The sequence below is a fragment of the Mesoplodon bidens genome (assembly GCF_964165515.1).
Source record: "Mesoplodon bidens genome assembly, chromosome: 10".
Lineage (NCBI taxonomy): Eukaryota > Metazoa > Chordata > Mammalia > Artiodactyla > Ziphiidae > Mesoplodon > Mesoplodon bidens.
In genome coordinates, this window is record NC_138172.1 from 37,595,649 (window position 1) to 37,617,260 (window position 21,612).

Genomic DNA, 21,612 nt, shown 5'->3' on the forward strand with positions numbered 1-21,612 from the left:
GCCAGAAGGCTACATGTCCCTGGGATACCTCCTGGGTACACGTACCCACGTATCGGGGGTAAGCCCAGGAAGCCCTGGCCTACCCCCTGGGAGAAGGCTTTCTTCCTCTTTCTCCTTGGCCATCAGGAGATTCCTAATGACTGATGATGGCACACACCACCAGAATAGTCCTACCTCTCATGGCCACGAGGTCTCAGTTTTAAGGTCAGGGGATCCTCCTGCTGGGGAGAGCATCTGACCAGAGAAGAGGTCAGGTAGGTTCCTGAGAAGATACCTGTAGTCAAGAAGGCGTTCCATGAGGCGGGTGACCGAGGTTACAAAGGAAATGCCGGTCTCGCGCCATGTTTCCTGTTCAACTTTCTCCAGCAGGCTATTGGTGGAAGCAAACACAATGCACAATGCATGAGCCTTCCTTGGGCACCAGAGTAACGTCCCAGAGCACGTGGGGCCTGTGATGGATCTGGAGACGGCAGACTTACCACACTGCAGTCTTACCTGGGGTAGGGCCCAAACAGCTGGGTTCTACTCCATGCAGCAGAAAGCAAAGACAAAGCAATTACTGAACTGGCCAGCAATCAGTGAACACGTCTTCCATTCTCCTGTGCAAGTTCCGAACTGAGGGAGCGGTTTCAAAGCCCCAGCCCCTTTAGGGTGTACACACTGTGAGATCTGTTCTGAAGAAGCAGTGGAGTAAGAGTCCACTGAGGGATAGACCTGGCTTTGCCAATTGGCTGGCTGCCTCTATCACTGCTTAGAACCATCCTCAGCAAACATACTAACCAAAGTTTTCATGTAAACCAAGGGAAAGATTCCAACCAGTCTTGAGGGCCCAGCGTGAAGGACAGTAAGTCCAGGAGTTACACTGTCATCTTCACTGTCGTGGGATACTCCCATGTAAAATGTGCCAGAGCCAAGAGCTAAATGCCCAGGTGCTTTTCCCACTTGCCAGCCCATGCTCCTGTCACCTCCAGGTAGCCTCTGACTTCTCCAAAGAGCCTGGCTTCTGAGAACCTCTGCCTTTTCACAGATCTCTCCTAGGGGATGATGACCTGGATGGACTCTTTCTGTTTGCTCTAGTGATTATCTCAGGTCCAGGTCTCACTCCTGATCCCTTTGCACACTGTCCCTAGCTCTCTAAGGTCATGAAAGTCACCAAGAGTGGAAGGCTCAGCCAGGGACCCAGCACTGGGAACTCACACCCACAGCCTGACTGCCGTTAACACTGCAATGATGACAACTGTCTTCCTTGCACACAGCATCTAACTTGAGCCGAGGCTTCTGGGAAAGTGAGGGTTTCCATGTGACCCATGTTACTAGAGCGAGAAGGCAGAACCATTGTCTTTCACCTCTGAGTTGAGTGGAAAAAGCAACTGTGTTTACATTTTCCAAACTCCGTTCTACAGAGTTCTGCTGTCCTAGAGGACAGAGAGAGGTGTTCTGTGAGCAAAAAAGCATGGAAGATGCTGATCACCACACCTTCCTTTTAGAGATTTTCCACATCTTTCTAAATATTAAAGGCTTTGAGAAGTCCTATAATACAGAGGCCTGTTCGATTTTATTTAACTGAGTCTTTTCTAAACTGATTAGCCCATGATCCACTCCCACCTCCCCCCAGCACACCTACAAACATCTTCCCCAAACACAAATTGGGAAATGCTGCTCCTTGTTTATCAGTGGCTTTCAGTTCTCAGACGTGAACAGTGTTTATGTAACACTATCTGGTCAGGTAATTATTAATAGCAAGTTATTTTTGTGCTTTTTCCTTCATAGTAAAATCATCGGTTAGTGGCTTAGGAAGAGATTTCTCTTCCTTATTTCCACAATTAGAAACATCTTCAGCTAAAAGAGAAATACTGAAGGATGGATTCATTTTCACAAATTAAAATTAAAATTTAATTTCAAATGAATTCACATTTTATTGCATGACTCATCAAGGAACAAAGTAGGCAGGGTATAGCGGAAAGATCTCCCCCTCTTGAAACTGGAATGTCTGGAGAGCTGCTTCTTACTGCCCATGCAACTGAGGCCATGCTACCACTTCTCTGAGCTCAGTGTCATCACCCCGACTCCTCGGGATATCTGCCTTGCCCACCTCACAGGTGTGTTGTGAGGATTAAATCAGATATGTCAACAAATTTTGTACACCGTAAAGTTCTAAGCAAATGTACAGTATTATTATTAGAAAATACATTACAGGTTTATCTTAAACATGTCACTAAAATAAAGAAAATCTCAAAGCTAGAGATAATGAGTGAGATAGGAGAGGGCTCTAGAGCTGTAAATGTCTTAAAATTTTGTTTTTTAGGAAGATAAAATACCCAACTTTACTATCTATCTGGGAGGACCATGGCTCTCCTGAGTCCCTCCTTTGGGCTTAGCCCTGTGGCTAGCTCTGTAAGGTCTCTTGGCCTCCATCAACTCAAGACAGAAGCCACAACTGGTGGACCTGGGACCCTTGACGTCAGTCAGTACAACCACCCAGTTTCACAAATGGAAACTGGTTTGGAAGGGGGTGTAATGTGTTCAAGTCACAAAATTCATGGCAGTGTTTTTCAAGCTGATTGTACAATCTTACAAAGCAGAGATTTAATTCCCTCCCTCCCCCCACCCAAAATGTCAGCCTTGAGCCCTCATTGAGTCCCCATGAACTGTTTGCCCAACTAGATACAGTACATGGTATGAAGATATACGATGATCCTTTTGCTATCAGCAAATCCAGGAGCTCAGAGTTATCACCTGTCCCTGCATCTTTAGTCAACTATGGCAATCCCTGAGAGAGCTTGCTGTCATGATATCACTTTCTTGTTGACAGAAGGTGAGCACTGCTACCACCAGGAACAACCCTGGTCTCTCCGGATACCCACCCTCGGAAGCCTGCCCAGCGCAGGTTGCACCCCTACCCTTCATTAGCCCACTTCACCCCCTCCCCCAACGTGAGGTGCTTGGGGCTGAAGCAGCTTACAGCAGGCTGAAGAGCTCCCTGTAGCTCTCATCGCCTTTCCCTTCTGACACCATGCTGTCCAGCTTGTCAATCAGCTCGGCCTCCACCTAGAGGGAAGCAGAGATTTTGTAAACCCGAACTGACCTCAGAGGAAGGATGGGAAATCCAGCCCCTGTGATAGGTGAGGATGGTGGGGAACTGCTTCCTGAGTTTTTCCTTGCACCAAATAAATCCTAGAGAAGGCAGGATCTCATCTACAGCACTGAGAAACCACCCTGCCTCACCAATCAGGAAGGGCTCCCACTCTAGTGGTTTAAATGAGTTGGAACTTACACATACGTCTCAGATACTCTTTTCTCTAGGGGCAAAAGGCAAGGACTCTGGTGAGAGAAGTATTTTGGATCCAAAAGAGGCCTTTGTCAAGTGTTTTTCATTCTTAAAAAATGTTCATTCAAAGGAATTGGTATGTATAAGATACATTTGGTTAGAACTTTACCCTCTATCAGCCAGCCACAAAGAAAGCTTGCTTTGGGAGGCTGGTCCTCACTTTAATGGCTGGCATTAGTCTGGGCTGAGGGAGATGTGTTCCCTTCAGGATAAAAGGCTCTATTCTTTGTCCTCACAGGACCTAAAGCCCTTGGAGCTGCTGCCCCTGCCGCTGCCTCGTCACTGGGGCCCCCTGCACTTGTTATTGGATTCTTAAACCATAAGGAGCAATACTGTGTTCATTCCTACCCCACTAATCTGCAAGGCATTCAACAGTGTTAAGCCACTTCTCTAACAGGCCTCAATGCATATACTCTGAGGTGAGAAATTAGTTGTAAGTGATGTGAGATAAAAATCTTTTAAACTGTTCATTAGCCTTTAAAATGTGGTATTGTGCAATTATTTATATAGATTTTTATATAAACAAAAAGTGGCATGGTTGCATTTAATAATGAGCTATAACAAAAGCATTTTCTCACTCCACATAGGGCCAGAATCCTAAGATGGTGAAATATTAAAAAAATAATTGAATTAGGAAATTCATCAAAGGCAGTTACGGTTTCTGAAACCCTATCAGCAGAAAATGAGAATGGATGAATAAATATGGCCCTTTTATAGTGGTCTGGTATGGCCAGGATGGAGACTGTTGTACATTTGTTTGGCCTAATCAGTCAGCTGCTTGAATGTACTTTCCAGAGGAAATACAAAGTCTGAGATCAGGGGTCCTTAGGGATCGAGGCCATCTGCTTTTCTCCGTGTGGAGAAAAGGCACCAGCAGGGACTTGCCTGCTGGGATCATGTAAAGTCAGGTTGGGATTTCTCATCACACACGCAGGTACAGGTTGTGCTTTCCAGAACAGGGCAAAGTTGGGGAAGGGACCTGGAGCAGCAGAGAGTACAACAGCGCAAATGTGGGTGCAGCCGTTCCCTGGAGTTCTCAAAATGGGCCCCTGGGCCAACAGCATCAAGTCACGAGAAATCTTGTTAGAAATACAAATTCTCAGGCTCCACTGGATTAAAAACTCAGGGGTTGTGGGGCAGCAGTCTGTGTTTTAATAAGCCCTCCAGGTTGTTCTGATGCCTATTCAAATGTTAGAACTTCTGTATTAGGCAAAGGAGCTGGTGATGGAAGGATTCAGGGACATTACTTCCTCACTCCCTGCAGTGCTGATAAAGAAAGAAGTTACTAAGAAAAATTGAGAAATCCAAAATGAGACACTGAAGATCAATGTATGCAAAATCAATGTCTCTAAGTTAAACAAAATGCTAAGTTCTTCAGATATATCATGTTGTAATTGGTAATACTGATGATTTCAGGTCTGCGGAGTTACTTTTATTTTATAAAACCAATATTCCTGAAGTGACACCTTGTTATTCATTCAACAAACATTTGTCCTGTGACATAACCAGCTGCCTACTTCTGTACAAAATATTTACTTAAGCCTAAATTTCTGCATTTGTGAAATGGTAACGGTGGTTAACATTCCTCTTCAGTGTCACTGTGCCCTAGCTCTTGGGAAGTGCTCAATGAATGTTAGTTTTGATTTTCATGAACCCACCATGTCTCAGGCATGGGTTCTAAAAAATAAAAGCACAAGAAATGGTCCTGGCCCCAGTAACTCATCATCTGGTAGAGGAGGCAGGGATAACAGCTGACACAGCTCAGCATGGGCAGTGCTTGGATGGGGCACACACAGAAAGTGGCCTGGGGTCTGAGTAGTCTACAGACAACAGAGGTTGTTGGACAGACATAGTGCTGTAAAAACTTAAATGTTTTTGCTCTTTGATCCAGCAATTACAGGTGAGAGATTTACCTAAGAAAGTAACTTAAAATGGATATACTTTTGTAATATTAACAGCAAAAATTTGGAATGAACCTAAGCTCCTAAAACTATGAGACTGGGAATTCCCTGGTGGTCCAGTGGTTAGGAGTTGGCAGTCTTGGTGCTTTCACTGCCATGGGCCCTGGTTCGACCCCTGGTTGGGGCAACTAAGATCCCTCAAGTTGCAGGGCACGGCCAAAAAACAAACAAACAAACAAAACAACCAAAAGCCCCACAAAACCTAGGAGTCTGATTGAATACACTGTGGTCCAAGCTATGCAGTGGAATACCACGTAGCCTCTAAACTGACAGTGTGGTGCAGAGGAGCAGTAACTGACATGAAGGACAGTGATGACAAGGTGCTACTAAAACAGGGAGATTAAAAACCAATACACACAACGGTTCCAAAAAAAAAACAATGCACACAATGATTCCATTTGTTAACTTAAAAAACTCTATGCATTGGGAAAAAAAGTCTAAAAGACATGCCCAGCCCCTCTCCCCGACAAGTTACTAACAGTACAATTATGAGTTAAATCTTTTCACTATAGCTTACTTGCATTTTTAATTTTTCTACATTAAATAAGTACTGTTTTTATAATTAGAAGAAGTATTTATAGTAGGTGGTAAGAAGTAGGGGAGGAGTTAATAGAGCCAAAGCTGTGGAAAGCACAACTAGAACCAAGACCAAAAAGTCAATTGGATTTTAATGATTAGAAGGTTATTCAAGACAGCAATGTCAACAAAAGTGGGTGCACAATATACATTAGACTGAACTGATAGGAGGGTGGGAAGTGGAAATGTGGCGATGAAAAGAGTAGACTACTCTTTTAAAATATGTAATGGCAAAGGGAAGCAGCAGCAAGATTTTTTTAACCAGGGACAATGAGGTTTACATGGCTTGCTGGATATCAGTTATTCATGACAGTCTTATTGGAGGAAAGAATGCTACCCATCAGCTGAGTCTTGAAGTGTGAGCCAAATGAGCTCCAACTTAGCCTTCCACAAAGCTAACCTTCCTTAATCAGTGTTAGTGATGGTTAAGTACAGCCCAGCTCTTCTTTTAGTAGACTCAGATGACCTATGTAGTGCAGTTCCACAATGTCATCTACTTCTTGGTAACCAGGTTCTCTCATCAGGCAGTTGTGCATTTTGCACAATTAGAAGGCACATGTTGTGGCAACATAGAAAAGCAACAGTTCTTTTCTGTTTGAAGTTATTATTTCCTGAAGTTCTGAAGGCAATAGAGCTGCACACTCTAAAAATGGATTCTTATCTTAAATACCGTTTACTCAAGATACAGAGCATCTATGAAAAACCTAGAACTAGCATCATACTTCAGTGAAACACTGAATGCTCTCCCCTAAGATTAAGAACAAGGCAAGGATGTCAACTTTTATCACTCTTATTTAACATCAGACCAGAGGCCCTAGCCAGTGCAATGAGGCAAGAAAAAGAAATAAGAGGCTTACAGATTAGAGAGGAAGAAATAAAACTGTCTCTTTTCACAGGTGATAGGATTATCTAAATATAAAATCACAAGGAATCTACAAAAAAGCTTCTAGAACTAATTGAGTTTAGCAAGGGTGGAGGATACAATGTTAATGTACAAAGCAATTATATTTCTACATAATAGCAACAAACAACTGAAAATTAAAGATTTTTAATCAGAATAATTTATAATAGCATCAAAAAACCCAGAAAATACTTACATATAAATCTAACAACATGTGCAAGATCTGTATGCTGAAACTACAAAATATTAATGAAAGAAATCAAAGAACACCTAAATAAATGGAGAGATATACTGTCTTCAAGGACTAGAAGTATTTATTAAGTACTATTAAGATATCAATTTTCCCAATTTGATCTATAGATTACAATGCAATCCCAATCAAAATCCCAGCAGGAATTTTTATAGATACTGACAGGCTGATTCTAAGATTTATAAGAAAAGGAACTGGAATAGCTAATACAATATTGAAAAAAAACCCCAAAGTCGGAGGATTCACACAACCTAATTTTAAGACTATAAAGCTACCATAATAAAGACTGTGTGGTATGGTGACAGATTAGACATATAGATCAATGGAAAGACTAGTGAGTCCAGGAAGAGAACCACATGCATATGGTCAATTGATTTTCAACAAAGAATACAGTCTTTTCAACAAAAGGTGCTGGACATCCACATGTAAAAAGGAAAAATGAAAAGCCTTGACCCATACTTCACACCTATACAAACATTACCTCAAAACAGATCATAGATCTAAATATAAAATTATAAAACTTCTAGAAGAAACAAAAGAGAAAAATTTTATGGTCCTGGGTTAGGCAAAGAGTTCTCAGATATGATCCCAAAAGCACGATCCATACAAGAAAAATAATGATCAATTGGACCGCATAAAAATTAAAAACTTTTGTTCTGTGAAAGACATTGTTTAGTAAATGAAAAGACAAGCTAAGAGAAAATATTGGTAAATCATATATTCAACAAAGGACTTACGTTCAGAATATATAAAGAACCCTAAAAACTCAACAATAAGAAAACAAACAGCCCAATTAAAAATAAACACAAGTTTTGAATAAAATCATTTCACCAAAGAAGATACAAAGATAGCAAATAAGCACATTAAAAGACGTTCAGCCTCATTAGTCATTAGGGAAGTGAAAATTAAAACCACAGTGATATACAACTACACACCTATTAGAATGGCTAAAATAAACAAAGAGATAATATCAAATTCTGATGAGTATATGGATCAACTGGAAATTTCATACACTGCTGTAGGGATTTCAAAATGGTATAGTCACTTTGGAAAACAGTTTGATAGCTTATAAAGTTAAATATACATTTACCACAATACCCAACAATCCTACTCCTAGGTATTTACTTAAGAAAAATGAAAGTTTATATTCATACAAAACCTGTAAAGAAAAGTTTTTCAGAAGCTTTATTCATAATCACCAAAAAGTGTAAATAACCCAAATGTCTTTCAAATGGTGAATGAATAAACTGCAATGGCATACTACTCAGCAATAGAAAAACTGATACATTTAACAAAATGGATGAATCTCTCAAAGGCATTATGTTAAGTGAAAGAAGCCAGTCTCAAAAGGCTACAGTCTACATGATTCCCTTTACATGACATTCTGGAAAAGGCACACATAGTGAAGGAGAATAGATCAATGGCTGCCATGGTTAAAGGGAAGGGAAGGGTTTGACTACAAAGGAGCAGCAAGATGGAATTTTTAGGAATTAAAAAAATCTTGACTGTGGTAGTGGTTACATGACTTTATGTGTTTACCAAAATTTACAGAGTTGTAAATCCCAAAGACTGAATTCTACTCTTTGTAAATTTAAAAATAAATAAAAATTTAAAAATTACTGTTTGCCTGGTCTGTTCCTCACTGTTACAGTCACTCACTCTAAGAGCACTGGGTCATCCCAGAATCACAGGGTTGGGAGGGAGCTTAGTGGGGAACTGGTTATAGTCTCCAAGCCAAAGTAGAAATTTCTCCTCAAGGCCTACAGGGAGCTTCTGTTTGAGAACCACCAGCAAAGAGGAACTCCCCATCTCTGAAAGCAGGCCAGCTTACAGCAAATAACTTGTTGCTAGCAAATTCTTTCTTTTATTAGCTAAAATTGGCTTTTCTACCACTGTTTTCTACCTATTATTCCTAATCCTATTCCCTGGAGCTCTAGATAAAAAGGGCAGGGGCCATCTCCTCCACCTTAGGGGTGGCAGAAGAACTGCACAGAGGGACAACCTGAAGTCAGTCAGAAGCCAAGGGCTTACACCTCATGGACCCACCCCTCTGTGCAGGAGTCTGTGAAATTCTAGGCTATGAGAAGTCATCTGGTCCGGGCTCTAGCCTTAGAAATGCCCAGACCACACACACTGGGGAACCTCCAGAGAGAAGAGACAACACTCCCAGGACCTCCTCCTGAATGAAGTTGGGAGGTTACAGTCTGTCATTCTCTCCTTGATCAGAAAGTTCCTTTCACATGATGTTCAATTCCTTTCCTCTGATTGTTTTCTGGCCTCTAACTTCATGAAGAAAATCCACAAATCAATTCTGGCCAGTAAGTAAAGGAAATCCTTGAACAGGACTCAAGATGGCCAAGTTACAGCCTACTTCCACTGGAACTATAGCCAGGCGTCTGGATCACGTGCCTGGGCAAAAGGGGTCCATTCCAGGGGAGAGCACCCTTAACACTGCCAGGTGTTGTCTTACCTGTTTGAAGTTGCCATTTTTCCTTTGCTCCCAGTCCATCATGTCATGAAAGATGGGAATCATGATATTCCGTACTTCTGGCTGTGGGACCAGTGTCACACCCAGAAAAGGACCAATCATTCCCGGAATAAAGTGGATCTTATGTTCACCTGAACAACAAAACCCAACAGATATTAGTTTATGGTTGCTTTGCTCCTTCCATAGAAGCTTCCCAAGTGGGGCCATAACACATGATTTGATCTTCACTGGAAGCATCTGAGAGCATAGCAAGCTCTCCCCTATAGATTTCTGAGATACCCGCTTCTCTTGGCTTTTTAGAGTTCATGGATTGAACTGGCCCAGTACAGTTAAAACAAACTTTCAACAGGCACAAATTCTTTCCAAAGAATTTACTGGGAGGTTCTACAAACTATCTGAAAATCATTCTGAGGTCAAGGAACAGAGTTCACTACTCTAGACAGAATAGGATTTCTGAAGGTCAAGGAACAGAGTTCACTACTCTAGACAGAATAGGATTTCTGAGTACACTGTAATAGTTTCAGATAATCTGTTCATAGTGTTTATTTAGCAAGGAAAATTCATCTATTTCTGCTTAAACACAATGCACTATCCCTGGGGTTTCTGCCTCTAGCCCAGAGGCATTTAAGTGATAAGGATGTTCAGTCCCAGGTCCAGCCACTAGTGATCTGAAATCCATAGGCCTCATCACTGCCTGTGCTCAAGTGTGCCCAAGAGGCCCCCTCCTGAGTTAGCAGGAGCCTCCTGCACAGCCCTACCCTGACAGACTGGCTGAGAGACTCTCTGTGCACCCTCCACACTGCATTTTTGATGGTAGCATTACATTTATTCAGACCAGCTTGGCTCATCCCTCAGTTTTCTTAATGAGGCCTTTCCATGGGAAGTGTGTGGTGTGACTCTCCCTGTGATTAGCTTGTCATTTGGGGCATGCTCCCAGAAGCCAGGGCCAGTCTTGAAGACTGCGGGAGAACTTTTCCTTGTAATGGTAAAGCGAGTGAACCATCTTCCAGAGCTCTGATTTCAGTTCTTCAGAGACTAAGGAGACAAACTGTGGGCCTGTGCAGTGACTGTTATGGTCAAGTAAAATCAGTTCTCGAGAACTAGAAAATGTCATTTCCACCCAAAACAATGAGGCAGGAATGGCTTTATCAGGCAAGTTGGACATGTTTTTTGATTTCTTCCATGTTAAAAGCCTATTTAAAGAGCAACTGTTAGCTCTGAGGCAGATTCTGCATATTCCAATCTTGGTATTTGGTACAGTTGCTAGTCCCATGTGTTCCTGGGAACTTCAGAGTCATCTTTGGGGTTAAAATCTATACCTGGACCATGCTGGATGCAGGGAGTAAGAGTACTGAAGCTAGAAAGCTGGTTTGGGGAAACGCATCCCCACTCATGGACAGAAGGCCCTAGTGCAGGCAGGAATGCCTTGCACCTTGCCTGCTGCCTCTAGAGCTGTGACTGGGATGGTTAATGGAGAAGGATAAGATTTTATGGCCATCATTCCTAAGACTTCAGAGCCATGAGCTTAGTTGAAAGCAGCCTTCACTAGGAAGAAGAGCAGCAGCTTCTCTAGCATCCTGACAGGCCACTAAGAAGCCTACAGTATCAGAGGATGGCCCACCTGGTCACCAGGGCAATCCAAGGATTCTACCAAAACCTGACAATTTGAGATCCAAACCAGTGGATATTAGAGAAGCTGTAAAGAGAAGCTGTCAAAAGAAAGGAGATGAAAATCAATCTCACCTAGAGGCTGCAATTCCTTTCTTACACGCAATTGGCAGCAGGAACCTCGTCTGGATGCCTGAATACCAGAGACCCAAGAAGTGTTTCAATCTTTATTAAAATGAATAGCTGCCCTTGCTCATGTGCTGACTATCTCCAAGATCTATGCTTGTGGGCCTGTATCATCTGGACTGGGACATGAAGAGCACAGAGGATCTTATAGTCTTATAGCCTCATCTTCTTTTTTTCCTTTTGACTTTGGTTCTCAAAAAAGGGATTGTGCATATGTATTACCGGGGTCTTATTTCTCAGCTTAACTCTCCCTGCCAAGGGCTTTGTGCACATGTGCTACACTATACCATCCATCTGAGGTGTTATGTTAAAGATATGTAAAGATCTCTTGGGTCTGAATTAACATTCACAAAACCTGGGGGAAGTAATTAGTCTTGTCACTTTTTATTTGGCTATGCAATATGTGTAAGGGAAAAATATGGAGAAAAGACCTACCCAAATTCTGCCACATGCTGAACAGTTCATAAGCCATCATCACACGCATGTCCCCATACCTGGGAATAGAACACAGGAACCAGCTATTAGTGGGAGAAGGTTCAGGAAGACGGGGCTACAAACCCCAGGAGGCCAGTACTTCAGCACTGTTTCTAAAGCTTCCCAAAATACTAAGTTTTTTGGCTCTCAACTGAATTCTTATACTTGGCTCCTTGGGAGGCTACCTCAGTGAGAACCATGTGGACTTCTTAAGGAGCCCCTTATGGAAACATAACCCCATCTGGGCACATGGTAGGAAGATGAATAAGAGACATATGGCTTACTTATCTAGAATCTTCTTCCTCTTGGTAGAAGTAATGATTTCTAGCTGAAGGCTTGGCTGATTTATGAACAGAACTGCCAGGCTAAAATAAGAATTCCACACCTAGAGAGAGAGAGAGCAAGAGGAAATATGTGAAAGCCTGAGTCCTTAACCTTGCAAGGAGAGATTCTAAATATATGCATGTAGCACAGAATTCATTTTACAGTGTTAAGATCTTGATTTTTAAAAAAAATATCTTTGCAAACAGGACTTTTCCCCCCACCCCTTTCTTGACTTCCCTGAAACCAGTAGTGTTGATTCTGGACTAGAAAACAAACTCATGGATGTCTGGCTCCCAACACCTCCAACAGGGGTCTTCTAGGTCATACTCTAATTACTAGCAAGCTTGGAAACTGTTTGATACTGTGAACATATTAAGAAAGCCCCCAGCCACCTAGAAGACACCTAGCTGAATCCTTCTCAAATTCCTGACCTGAAAACTTGTGAGCAAAATAAAATGGTTGTTTTAAGTAAAACAAAAACAAAACAATGAGCTTAGTTTCTGGCTTTCCAGGGTTATTACAAAGACAGTGATGGATTTTAGGAGCTCCTACCTTAAAGTCGAAGTCTGTCTCTGTGAAATTCTTGTGCAGTGCAGAAGACAGGTACTGGACTGTAGTGACTATAATACTGCAGTAAGGGAACAAGGTGTTGGCAGAGTTAAAAGACTAACGATGGCATCCTATAGCTTAGTATCAACGGTCTATGGCCCGTGTGTAAACTTCTTGAGTACAACTAGCTCTCGTGTAAGATGTGACTTTAAAGGAGAGAGAGAGATGGCACAAACCCCACAAAAAACCCATCTTGGAGAAATGCCCCACCAGTCGGTTCTAGACCTAGCTCTGCCACTACCTGGCCTTGGTACTACTTCTCTCTGGGCCCCATTTTCCCTGCCTATAAAAGAAGGGGAGTGAGGTTTAATGGTTCTTCAAGGTTTCTTCCAGTTCAAAGAGTGATTCTGGTATTTTGGGGACCTTGGATAATGAACATATATTATGACCACCAGAGGACTTAGAGTAGCATTCTATTATTTTACTTGATAATAGGGTTTTATAGTTATTAAACCTCTACTTTTGTCATATATTATTATTTTCATGTATAAGTCATTTGATTTCAGCCTTTGATCTAGAATATCACTTTCAATTTTCACCTGGGCACATTTAAGGGGCAATGGGAGGCTGATTTGCTAGAACCAACAGCACAGGTCAAGGGAGGGAGAAAGTGAAGTGGGACAGGCAGGTAAGGGTTTGATTACAGAGGGTATTGGATGCCTGGCAAAGGAGCTTACATCCGAAGCCTTGGTGCAGAAGAGGGGCAAGGCAAAAACAGTGCATTAGAGAGACTAGTCACCAGCAAACAAATTTGAAAAGTAAAAGTTTTGAAAGAAGAGCCTGCTCCTGCAGAATGGGCTGGAGAGCCTGAAGTGCCCTGACTAGAGCTAAGAGAAACAAGAGGGGGTCAAATGGAAAATCCACTATTTAAGGAAATATCTGTGCAACTCTGTTTGAAACCCTTCTTCTGTTCTGTATAAAATGTTTGCAGTTTTGAAAAAAGAAAAAGAGTGCTATAAAAGGTACAAAGTAGAAAGACCATGCTGACACCTTGGTAATATATCTAACATAAATAATTTCACCGCACTGCATAATGTCAACATAAAAGGCAGATCAGAGGGAGCGGGCAGTAGACCAGAGAGTGGAGGCCAAGTGGCCTTCTCCCACAAGCAAGCACCTTACTACCCACATTACTTGTCTGGTTTGTCAGTTAGAAGCACAGCGTAGAAATATGAATGGGGCAGACAATTTGGGGTCAGCCTTAGAGTGAATTCTGTGGCCAGCATTAGAAGTGGTCAGAGAGAGCCTCACAGCCAGGTCTCAGGTGGTTAATTAGCACTTGTTGTGGGAGGCAAGCAGTGTCTGGCAGACAACACAAATCAAATCAAGAGGAGGCCTTGGGATACTGCCTGAAACTACAAAGCAACAGAGGCCAATGAACAGGCCCTCCTCAAGGAGGAACCCTTCTCTGGGTATTATATTTCTCATTCTTAAAAGTTCCTTTTCTATCCTTACCATGACATCGTCTGCCAGGCACTTAGATTCCAGTTTTAAACTATCTTTGACTATTTCTTCTCCTTGAATTTTCGTAAATGGCCAAGTCCTGCTGATTGTGCCTCCAAACATTTTCACATGTGCCCTCTCCTCTCTGTCCCCATGGCTTCGACTTTGATTTCTGACTTGCTTTTTCTCTCACACATATACACACTCTCCTTAGTCTGGGAACAGTTCTGTGGATGCTGGTGCAGGGCCCTTCCACACTCACTTGCTTGTGAGAAGTCTCATCACCATCCAGTCCCGAGGAAAGACACTCATCTTCATCAGGTTCCGGAACACACAGAAAATCTTCAGCAGGAATTCCTGGTCCAAGAGGAAAATCTGATGTGAGACACCATACCTCTACCACTGCAGCATACATTTCCTCAACAGGGCTCTCCTGACCTCTAGACCATGAGAATGTATGGGACCAGTAGGTGAGACTCTGGTTCCCTTTGTGAGCTGCTTTTCTCTTAGAGGGCTGCATGAGGGTGAGGTCTGGGCACTCTCACAGGCCAGTCCCAAACTGGGTAGAAGAGATGCACTATACCCACTCAGCCCAGTGCCTAACGACCAAAGCACAGGGGGTCCAGCAGAAATGGTATACACCAGAGTCCATCATTCTCAATCTTTGGGGCATGACCCCTGAGCACTTGACTGTAAGAACTTGCTTTCCTGGATGTTAAGAACGCATTGACAAGAGAAGCACTTTAGCGATAGCAGAGTAAAGTACCTCCAAAAATGTGCTCCTCCATGAAAGCAATGAGAACAGTCACAAAGACTGGTTAATGAAAGGCTTGCAACAATAAGAAGTGTTATTTAAGAAAAATGGTTGAATCTCAGTAGGAAAAGTGAGCTTTATTGTGTTTTAACTTTCCCCATTCCCATCCCCCCTCTCTCCCTATCTTCAAGGTATCCTTGAAAACAAGCAGCTATAGAACCATGGTAGTAGTAAAAACCAGCACCCTAGCAGTCACTAGAAGGGACAAAATGGTTTCGGAGCTCCCGAAAAAGTGCCATCCCAAGAGAATTGTTACTGTTTGATCTGTTTGGCAGCAACCTGGGAAAGCCCCATTCAGAGGGCTTAATTGACCAGACTCAGAGTTCACTAAGTGAGAAAAGCCTTATCCCTAGTGCAGCTGTTGAAAAAATCAGCCATAATAATTTAACATCCCAGCTGCACGAAGCAATCATATCAATTGCGACAAACAAGAGAGTGGCCAAAACACTTAAAAGAAAAATCTGGGTAATGAGACATACACTTGGGGCTTTGAAAAGCTTTGACATATTCCTAGGAATCTAGAATGCCACATATGTGTACAGGGCTATACACATCCCCAGGAAAGACCTAAGAAGCCTAATCTGTCACCTCTGGCTGACTTTGAGGATCTATGCAAGCAAGAAGTGAAGGCTAAGGCAGCAACGTAAACTGCTGAAGCACTGAAGGTGAGCTCCAACCCCACACAGAGACACTTAGTAAAGTGGAAGACTCATTGATTTAAGGTGTTTAAGAAAATCTCTGTCTAGTTATTAGCTTATCATTAAGCTAACTGAATGAAAACTTCAGGGGCTGCACACAACAAAAAATGCAGACATTAAATAATTAGTCCAGGAAAGTCACTAAACAAACAAATATCAACAACAAAAATGAAACAACAACAAACCCTAGGGATGTGGGCAGGGGGAAGGGAATCTGATTTCCAGACTTGCTACATTATTTAAATTGTCCAGTTTTCAACAAAGAAATTATAAGATGTGAAATGAAACAGGAAATTATGGAAACATATATAAGACAGATATAAAACGAATAGCAAAATGGCAGGTGTAAATCCTCTTACTGGTAATTACAACAAATGTAAATGGGTTAAGCATTCCAATCAAAAGGCAGAGGCAGGAAGAAGGGATTAAAAAATGAACATGATCCAATTGTATGTTATCTACAAGATACATAAATACTTTAGATTCAAAGACACAAATATATTGAATGTAAAAGGATAGACAAATATATACAATGAAAACAGTACCCAAAAGAAAACTGGTGTGGCTATGTTAACATCAAACAATATAGACTTTAACAAAAATTGTTAATAGAGATTAAAAAGAACATTTTACAGTGATAAAGGAGTCAGTTGGTATGGAAGACATAAACATAAGTGCACTTAAAAGAGAGCCTCAAAATACAAGAAGCAAAACCTAACAAAACTGAAAGGAAAAACAGACAATTCAACAATGACATTGGAGACTTTAATGTACCATTTTCAATAATGTATAGAATAACTAAATAGAAGATCATCAAGGAAAAAGAAATCTTGAATGGGACTTCCCTGGTGGTCCAGTGGTTAAGAATCTGCCTTCCAATGCAGGGGATGTGAGTTCAATCCCTGGTCAGGGAACTAAGATCTCACATGCCACGGGGCAACTAAGCCCGCGTGCTCTAGAGCCCGTGCACCACAACTAGAAAGTCCGCACGCCGCAACTACTGAGCCCGTGTGCTCTGGAGCCCACGTGCCACAACTAGAGAGCCCGTGTGCTGCAACTACTGAGCCCACACGCTCTAGAGCCTGTGCATCACAACTATAGACAAGTCCACATGCCGCAATGAAAGATCCTGCATGCTGCAACTAAGTCACAACTAAGACCTGATGTAGCCAAATAAATAAATAAATAGTTAAAAAGAAATCTTGAACAATACTATATACTAACTAGACCTAACTGACATCTATACAACACTCCATCCAACAATAGCAGAATACACACATTCTTCTCAAATGCACACAGAAGGACATGTGCATTCTCTTCTTTAGGGCAGACAATGTTAGGCCATAAAGAAAGCCGCAGTAAATTTAAAAGAACTGAAATCACACACAGCATGCTCTCCAACCATCATGAAAGGGAGCTAGAAATCAATAAGGAAAGATGGAATCAAGAAGGAAATTTAGGAAAAATTTTTAAAATGTGGAATTAAACAGTACACTCCCAAATAACCAATGCATCAAAGAGGAAACCACAAGGAAATTAGGAACAGCTTTTTGACATGAATAAAAGGGAAAACATATCAAATCAAAACTTAAGGGATGAAAAAACATAACAAAACAAAACTTAAGGGATGAAGCTAAAGATTATAGTTGTAGTGCCTATATTAAAAAGAAGAAAGATCCCAAATCAATAACCTACATTATACCTTAAGAAACTAGAAAAAGAAGAACAAACTAAAGTAAGCAGAAGGAAGGGAATAAGAAAAATTAGAGCAGAAATAAATGAAATAGAGAAGAGGAAAACAGAGGAGAAAATGAAACCAAAAGTTGGTTCTTGAAAAGAACAAAATTGACAAACTTTTAGCTAGTCTGACCAAGAAAAAAAAGGAGAGAGAAGACTCAAATTACTAAAATTAAGGATAGGACTTCCCTGATGGCACAGTGGTTAAGAATCCACCTGCCAATACAGGGGACATGGGTTTGAGCCCTGGTCCGGGAAGATCCCACATGCCGCGGAGCAACTAAGCCTGTGCACCACAACTACTGAACCTGCACTCTAGAGCCCACAAAACACAACTACTGAGCCCACATGCTGCAATTACTGAAGCCCGTGTGCCTAGAGCTTGTGCTCTGCAACAAAGAGAAGCCACTGCAATGAGAAGCCTGCGCACCACAATGAAGAGTAGCCCCTGCTCGCCACAACTAGAAAAAGCCCGCTTGCAGCAATGAAGACCCAATGCAGCCAATAAATTAATTAATTAAAAATAAATAAATAAATAAATAAATAAAAATTAGGGATGAAAGAAGGGATATCATTACTAATGTTACAGAACTAGAAAGGTTTATAAGGGACTACTATGGACCAAATGCATGCCAACAAATTATATAATCTAGATGAAATAGACAAATTCTTAGAAAGATACAAACTACTAAAATTCATTTAAAGAAGAAACAGAAAATTTGAGTAGACCTATCATAAATGAAGAGATCAAATTAATAATTGAAAAGCTTCACACAAAGAAAAGCACAGGACCAGATGGCTTCACTGGTGAATTCTACCAAATGTTTAAGTTAGAATTAATACCAATACTTGTCTTTTTAATTACATCCACTTTGAAAGTGAAGCAGTATCTTATTGTGGTTTTGATCTGCATTTCCCTAATGACTAATGATGTTGAACATCTTTCCAACTGTGTACTGACTACTTACATATCTTCTTTGGGGACATGTCTATTAAAATCCTTTGCTCATTATTATTTTTCTTTTCGGTATGCGGGCCTCTCACTGTTGTGGCCTCTCCCATTGCGGAGCACAGGCTCCGGATGCGCAGGCGCAGCGGCCATGGCTCACGGGCCCATCCGCTCCACAGCATGTGGGATCTTCCCAGACCGGGGCACGAACCCATGTCCTCTGCATCGGCAGGTGGACTCTCAACCACTGCGCCACCAGGGAAGCCCTGCTCATTATTAAATTGAGTTATTTGCCTTTTTATTGTTGAGTTGTAAGAGTTCTTTATATAATAGAAACAAGTCCTTTATTAGATTCATGATTTGCCAATATTTTCTTTCATTCTGTGGGTTGTGTTTAACTTTCTTGATGGCGTCCTTTGAAATATACAAGTTTTTAATTTTGGTAAAGTCTAACTATTATTATCTATTTTATCTTTTGTTGTTCCTACTTTTGGTGTCAAATCTCAAAAACCACAGCTAAACCCAAGGATTTAAAGATACACTCCTATGTTTCCTTCTAAGAGTTTTACAGTTTAGCTTTTACAAATAGGTCTACGATCCCTTCTGAGTTAATTTTTTATATGGTGTGAAGTAGGGGTACAATTTCATTCTTCTGCATGTAGATAGCAAGTTGTCCCAGCACAATTTGTTGAAAAGACTCTTCTTTCCTCATTGAAACTGTCTTGGCACCATTATTGAATATCAATTGACTGTAAATATAAAGGTTTATTTCTGGACTCTCAATCCAATTCCATTGATTTATCTAACTTTAGGCCAGTACCAATCTTGATTACTGCTATTTTGTTGTAAGTTTTGAAACTGGGAAGTGTGAATCCTCCAATTTTGTTTTCTTTCACAAGACCATTTGGCTATTCTGAGTTCCTCACATTTCCATATGAATTATGGATCAGATTATCACTCTCTGAAAAATGACAGCTGGAACATTGATAGGTCTTGTGAAGCCTGTTTCATGAGCAATCTACAAATCAGCTGTTGAGTTCATAAGAAAGGGAAGAGTCCTGGTTTGCTGACAACCAGTGTGGCCCAGAGTAGCCTCTCAGAGGCACATGGTCACAGGGCTGCTATCAGTCAGGGAAAACTTGCCAATGTTACTGGGGTCTGGATCTATGGGAATATTGCTGGCTTTCAGCTTCTGGAAGCCATGCAGTCAGATGTAAAGTGAGGCTGGTACATCTTATACCTTGGCAACACTGGCCACTTGCACTCACCCTCTGGCAGGGGAAAGACTCCTGAGCAGTCTTAGTTGCATGCTTCCTTTCCCGGGTGAAAGGTCAATGTTTTTCTGCCTACCTTGAGCTCATCTTTGCTCTGGAAGTTGTCCAGGAGGTGCTGGTAATGGGTGTCACACATCTGGCGGAGCAATGAGAGAAGGCAGGACACATACTCGCCCTGGGGACCAACCCAAAAAACACTTAGCAAAGGCAATGACAAGAGCTGTGTTCCCCCAATCCACAGAGGGCAAGGAGAGAAGGAAGGGTCTGAGATGGCCCCAATGATCATGAAAGGGAAGGTGACAACTCTGGCCCTGAAAATGAATTTTTTTTTCAGCTAAGTGGGGCCTGAGGGGTTGGGAGTTTTAATAAGACCTCTGCAGCATGGGGCTAATTGAAAAACCTTAATCTATAACAAAGAAGTACTGCCAAATAAGACAGATATTCTAGCTTTTTTCTTAGGAAAGTTTTGGCTTCATAGTCCTTTGTCATTATATGTTGCCAGGGTACCATACAGAATCTGGAGGGGCTACTGGGAACAGGGCTCTCAGCCTGCTCTGGACAGAATCTGGACTCCCCTATCCTGCTGGGCTGGAGAAGCCCTTCTACAAGGATCTCCTTGGGGACCTCCCAGAGCTTACATGTGATTACTGGACCAGGCAGATGGAACACAGTAGATCAACATAACTCTCTGGAAAGCAGAAGAGTCAAAACTGACCTTTATGAGAAGATGAGCTAATGGCTTTAAGTAAAAATTTAAAGATTAAAAAAATGAGTCTTTAAAATTTCTTCAAGTTCCAACTGGGGTACATGGATGAAAACCCCACCTTAAGGACTCCAAAGACTCATCTCATGGAAATTTTTGGCACAGGGCAGCTGAGCATGGCTTCCTCTTACAAGGTTGCCTCCTTAGGAGGGATGGAGGAAAAATTACTTCATTTGGGCAGTTTTCAAATGTTTTTAAACTCATGGGAATTTGACAACAATTTTTTAGTCTCTCAGATCCTTTTTAGACTCATGAAATTATTATACATACATGTATTTAAAATATATACAGGTACATGAACCTCAGCTTTATCTGAAAAAATGGACATAAGCCATAATTTATAGATTTGTTGTGAGGATCAGATGCATTAATGTACATAAAGCACTTAAGTAAACAGTTCACTACATAAAGCTGTGCTCAGTAAATTGTTGCTACCATCTTCATTAAATCCATATAAAATAGATCACTTCTTTAGTATTGCTAATGAGTTAATATTTGTAGAGTACATAAAGCAGCATCTGGCCCACAGCCAGCACTGTGTCATTGCTGGTTAGAAGGATGGGCTGCCAGGACATGCCAGGGTGCATATGTTTTTACTTACAGTGAGGGTGTCCTGAATAGGGGTTCCTAAGAGAGCAGATATTCCTTCTAAGCCCAATGCTCCAGAACTCATGTCTGCTCTTTGCTCTCCCTAACATGCTGGAGCTTGGCTTGCTCCCATAGAAGGTTTTCTACAAAGGAATCATTGTAGTCTTCCACCTGCCAACCAGAAGATTCCAAGCAATTTGTTTATCATGTTCCAACATCAGGGCTAAGAAGTCCACTCTGTATAGGGGTGGGAGTTCTGGGGGGGTGTCTCTTTGCCACACCTGAGAAGCTTTCCCAGTCTGTTTCTCTTCTAATTCGATCATAGGATATCATTGTTCAGTAATGCCAGTCCAATTCTACCTCATCACATTTTTCCTGATGCTAGACATTTAGATACAAACACTATGGACAAAAGCGACTAATATGTAGGTACAAGCAAATTGTGAGAAAATAACTGTCATGCACGTCATTTACAAGAGCCTGCTCCTAAAAGGAATAGTCTATATTTTTCACCTTCAACTTCTTACTATGTCTCTGCTTTATTCCACATTATAGAAAATGACTTGGCTCAAATGCAAAGACCAATGGAGGTGGTGTGCAGGAAAACAGGACAGGAAGCATCACTGGATCTGCCCCTAAGT

At 41.6% G+C, this 21,612-nt stretch overlaps 1 protein-coding gene across 5 annotated transcripts in view; it reads right to left on the bottom strand.

Moving 5' to 3' along the window:
• Nucleotides 1-21,612, bottom strand: part of DOCK3 (dedicator of cytokinesis 3) — a 404,205-nt gene that overhangs the window by 39,556 nt on the left and 343,037 nt on the right. For 3 of the 5 annotated variants that reach the window (XM_081246549.1, XM_081246548.1, XM_081246552.1), the window contains 8 exons: nucleotides 19,697-19,795; nucleotides 14,411-14,505; nucleotides 12,649-12,724; nucleotides 12,057-12,157; nucleotides 11,734-11,792; nucleotides 9,487-9,635; nucleotides 2,963-3,048; nucleotides 275-370 (listed from right to left, as the gene is read on the bottom strand). In XM_081246549.1, the coding sequence (XP_081102675.1) occupies nucleotides 275-370; nucleotides 2,963-3,048; nucleotides 9,487-9,635; nucleotides 11,734-11,792; nucleotides 12,057-12,157; nucleotides 12,649-12,724; nucleotides 14,411-14,505; nucleotides 19,697-19,795 (761 nt within the window). The remainder of the gene's footprint in view (nucleotides 1-274; nucleotides 371-2,962; nucleotides 3,049-9,486; nucleotides 9,636-11,733; nucleotides 11,793-12,056; nucleotides 12,158-12,648; nucleotides 12,725-14,410; nucleotides 14,506-19,696; nucleotides 19,796-21,612) is intronic. The other 2 variants (XM_081246551.1, XM_081246550.1) reach the window with 2 other exon arrangements.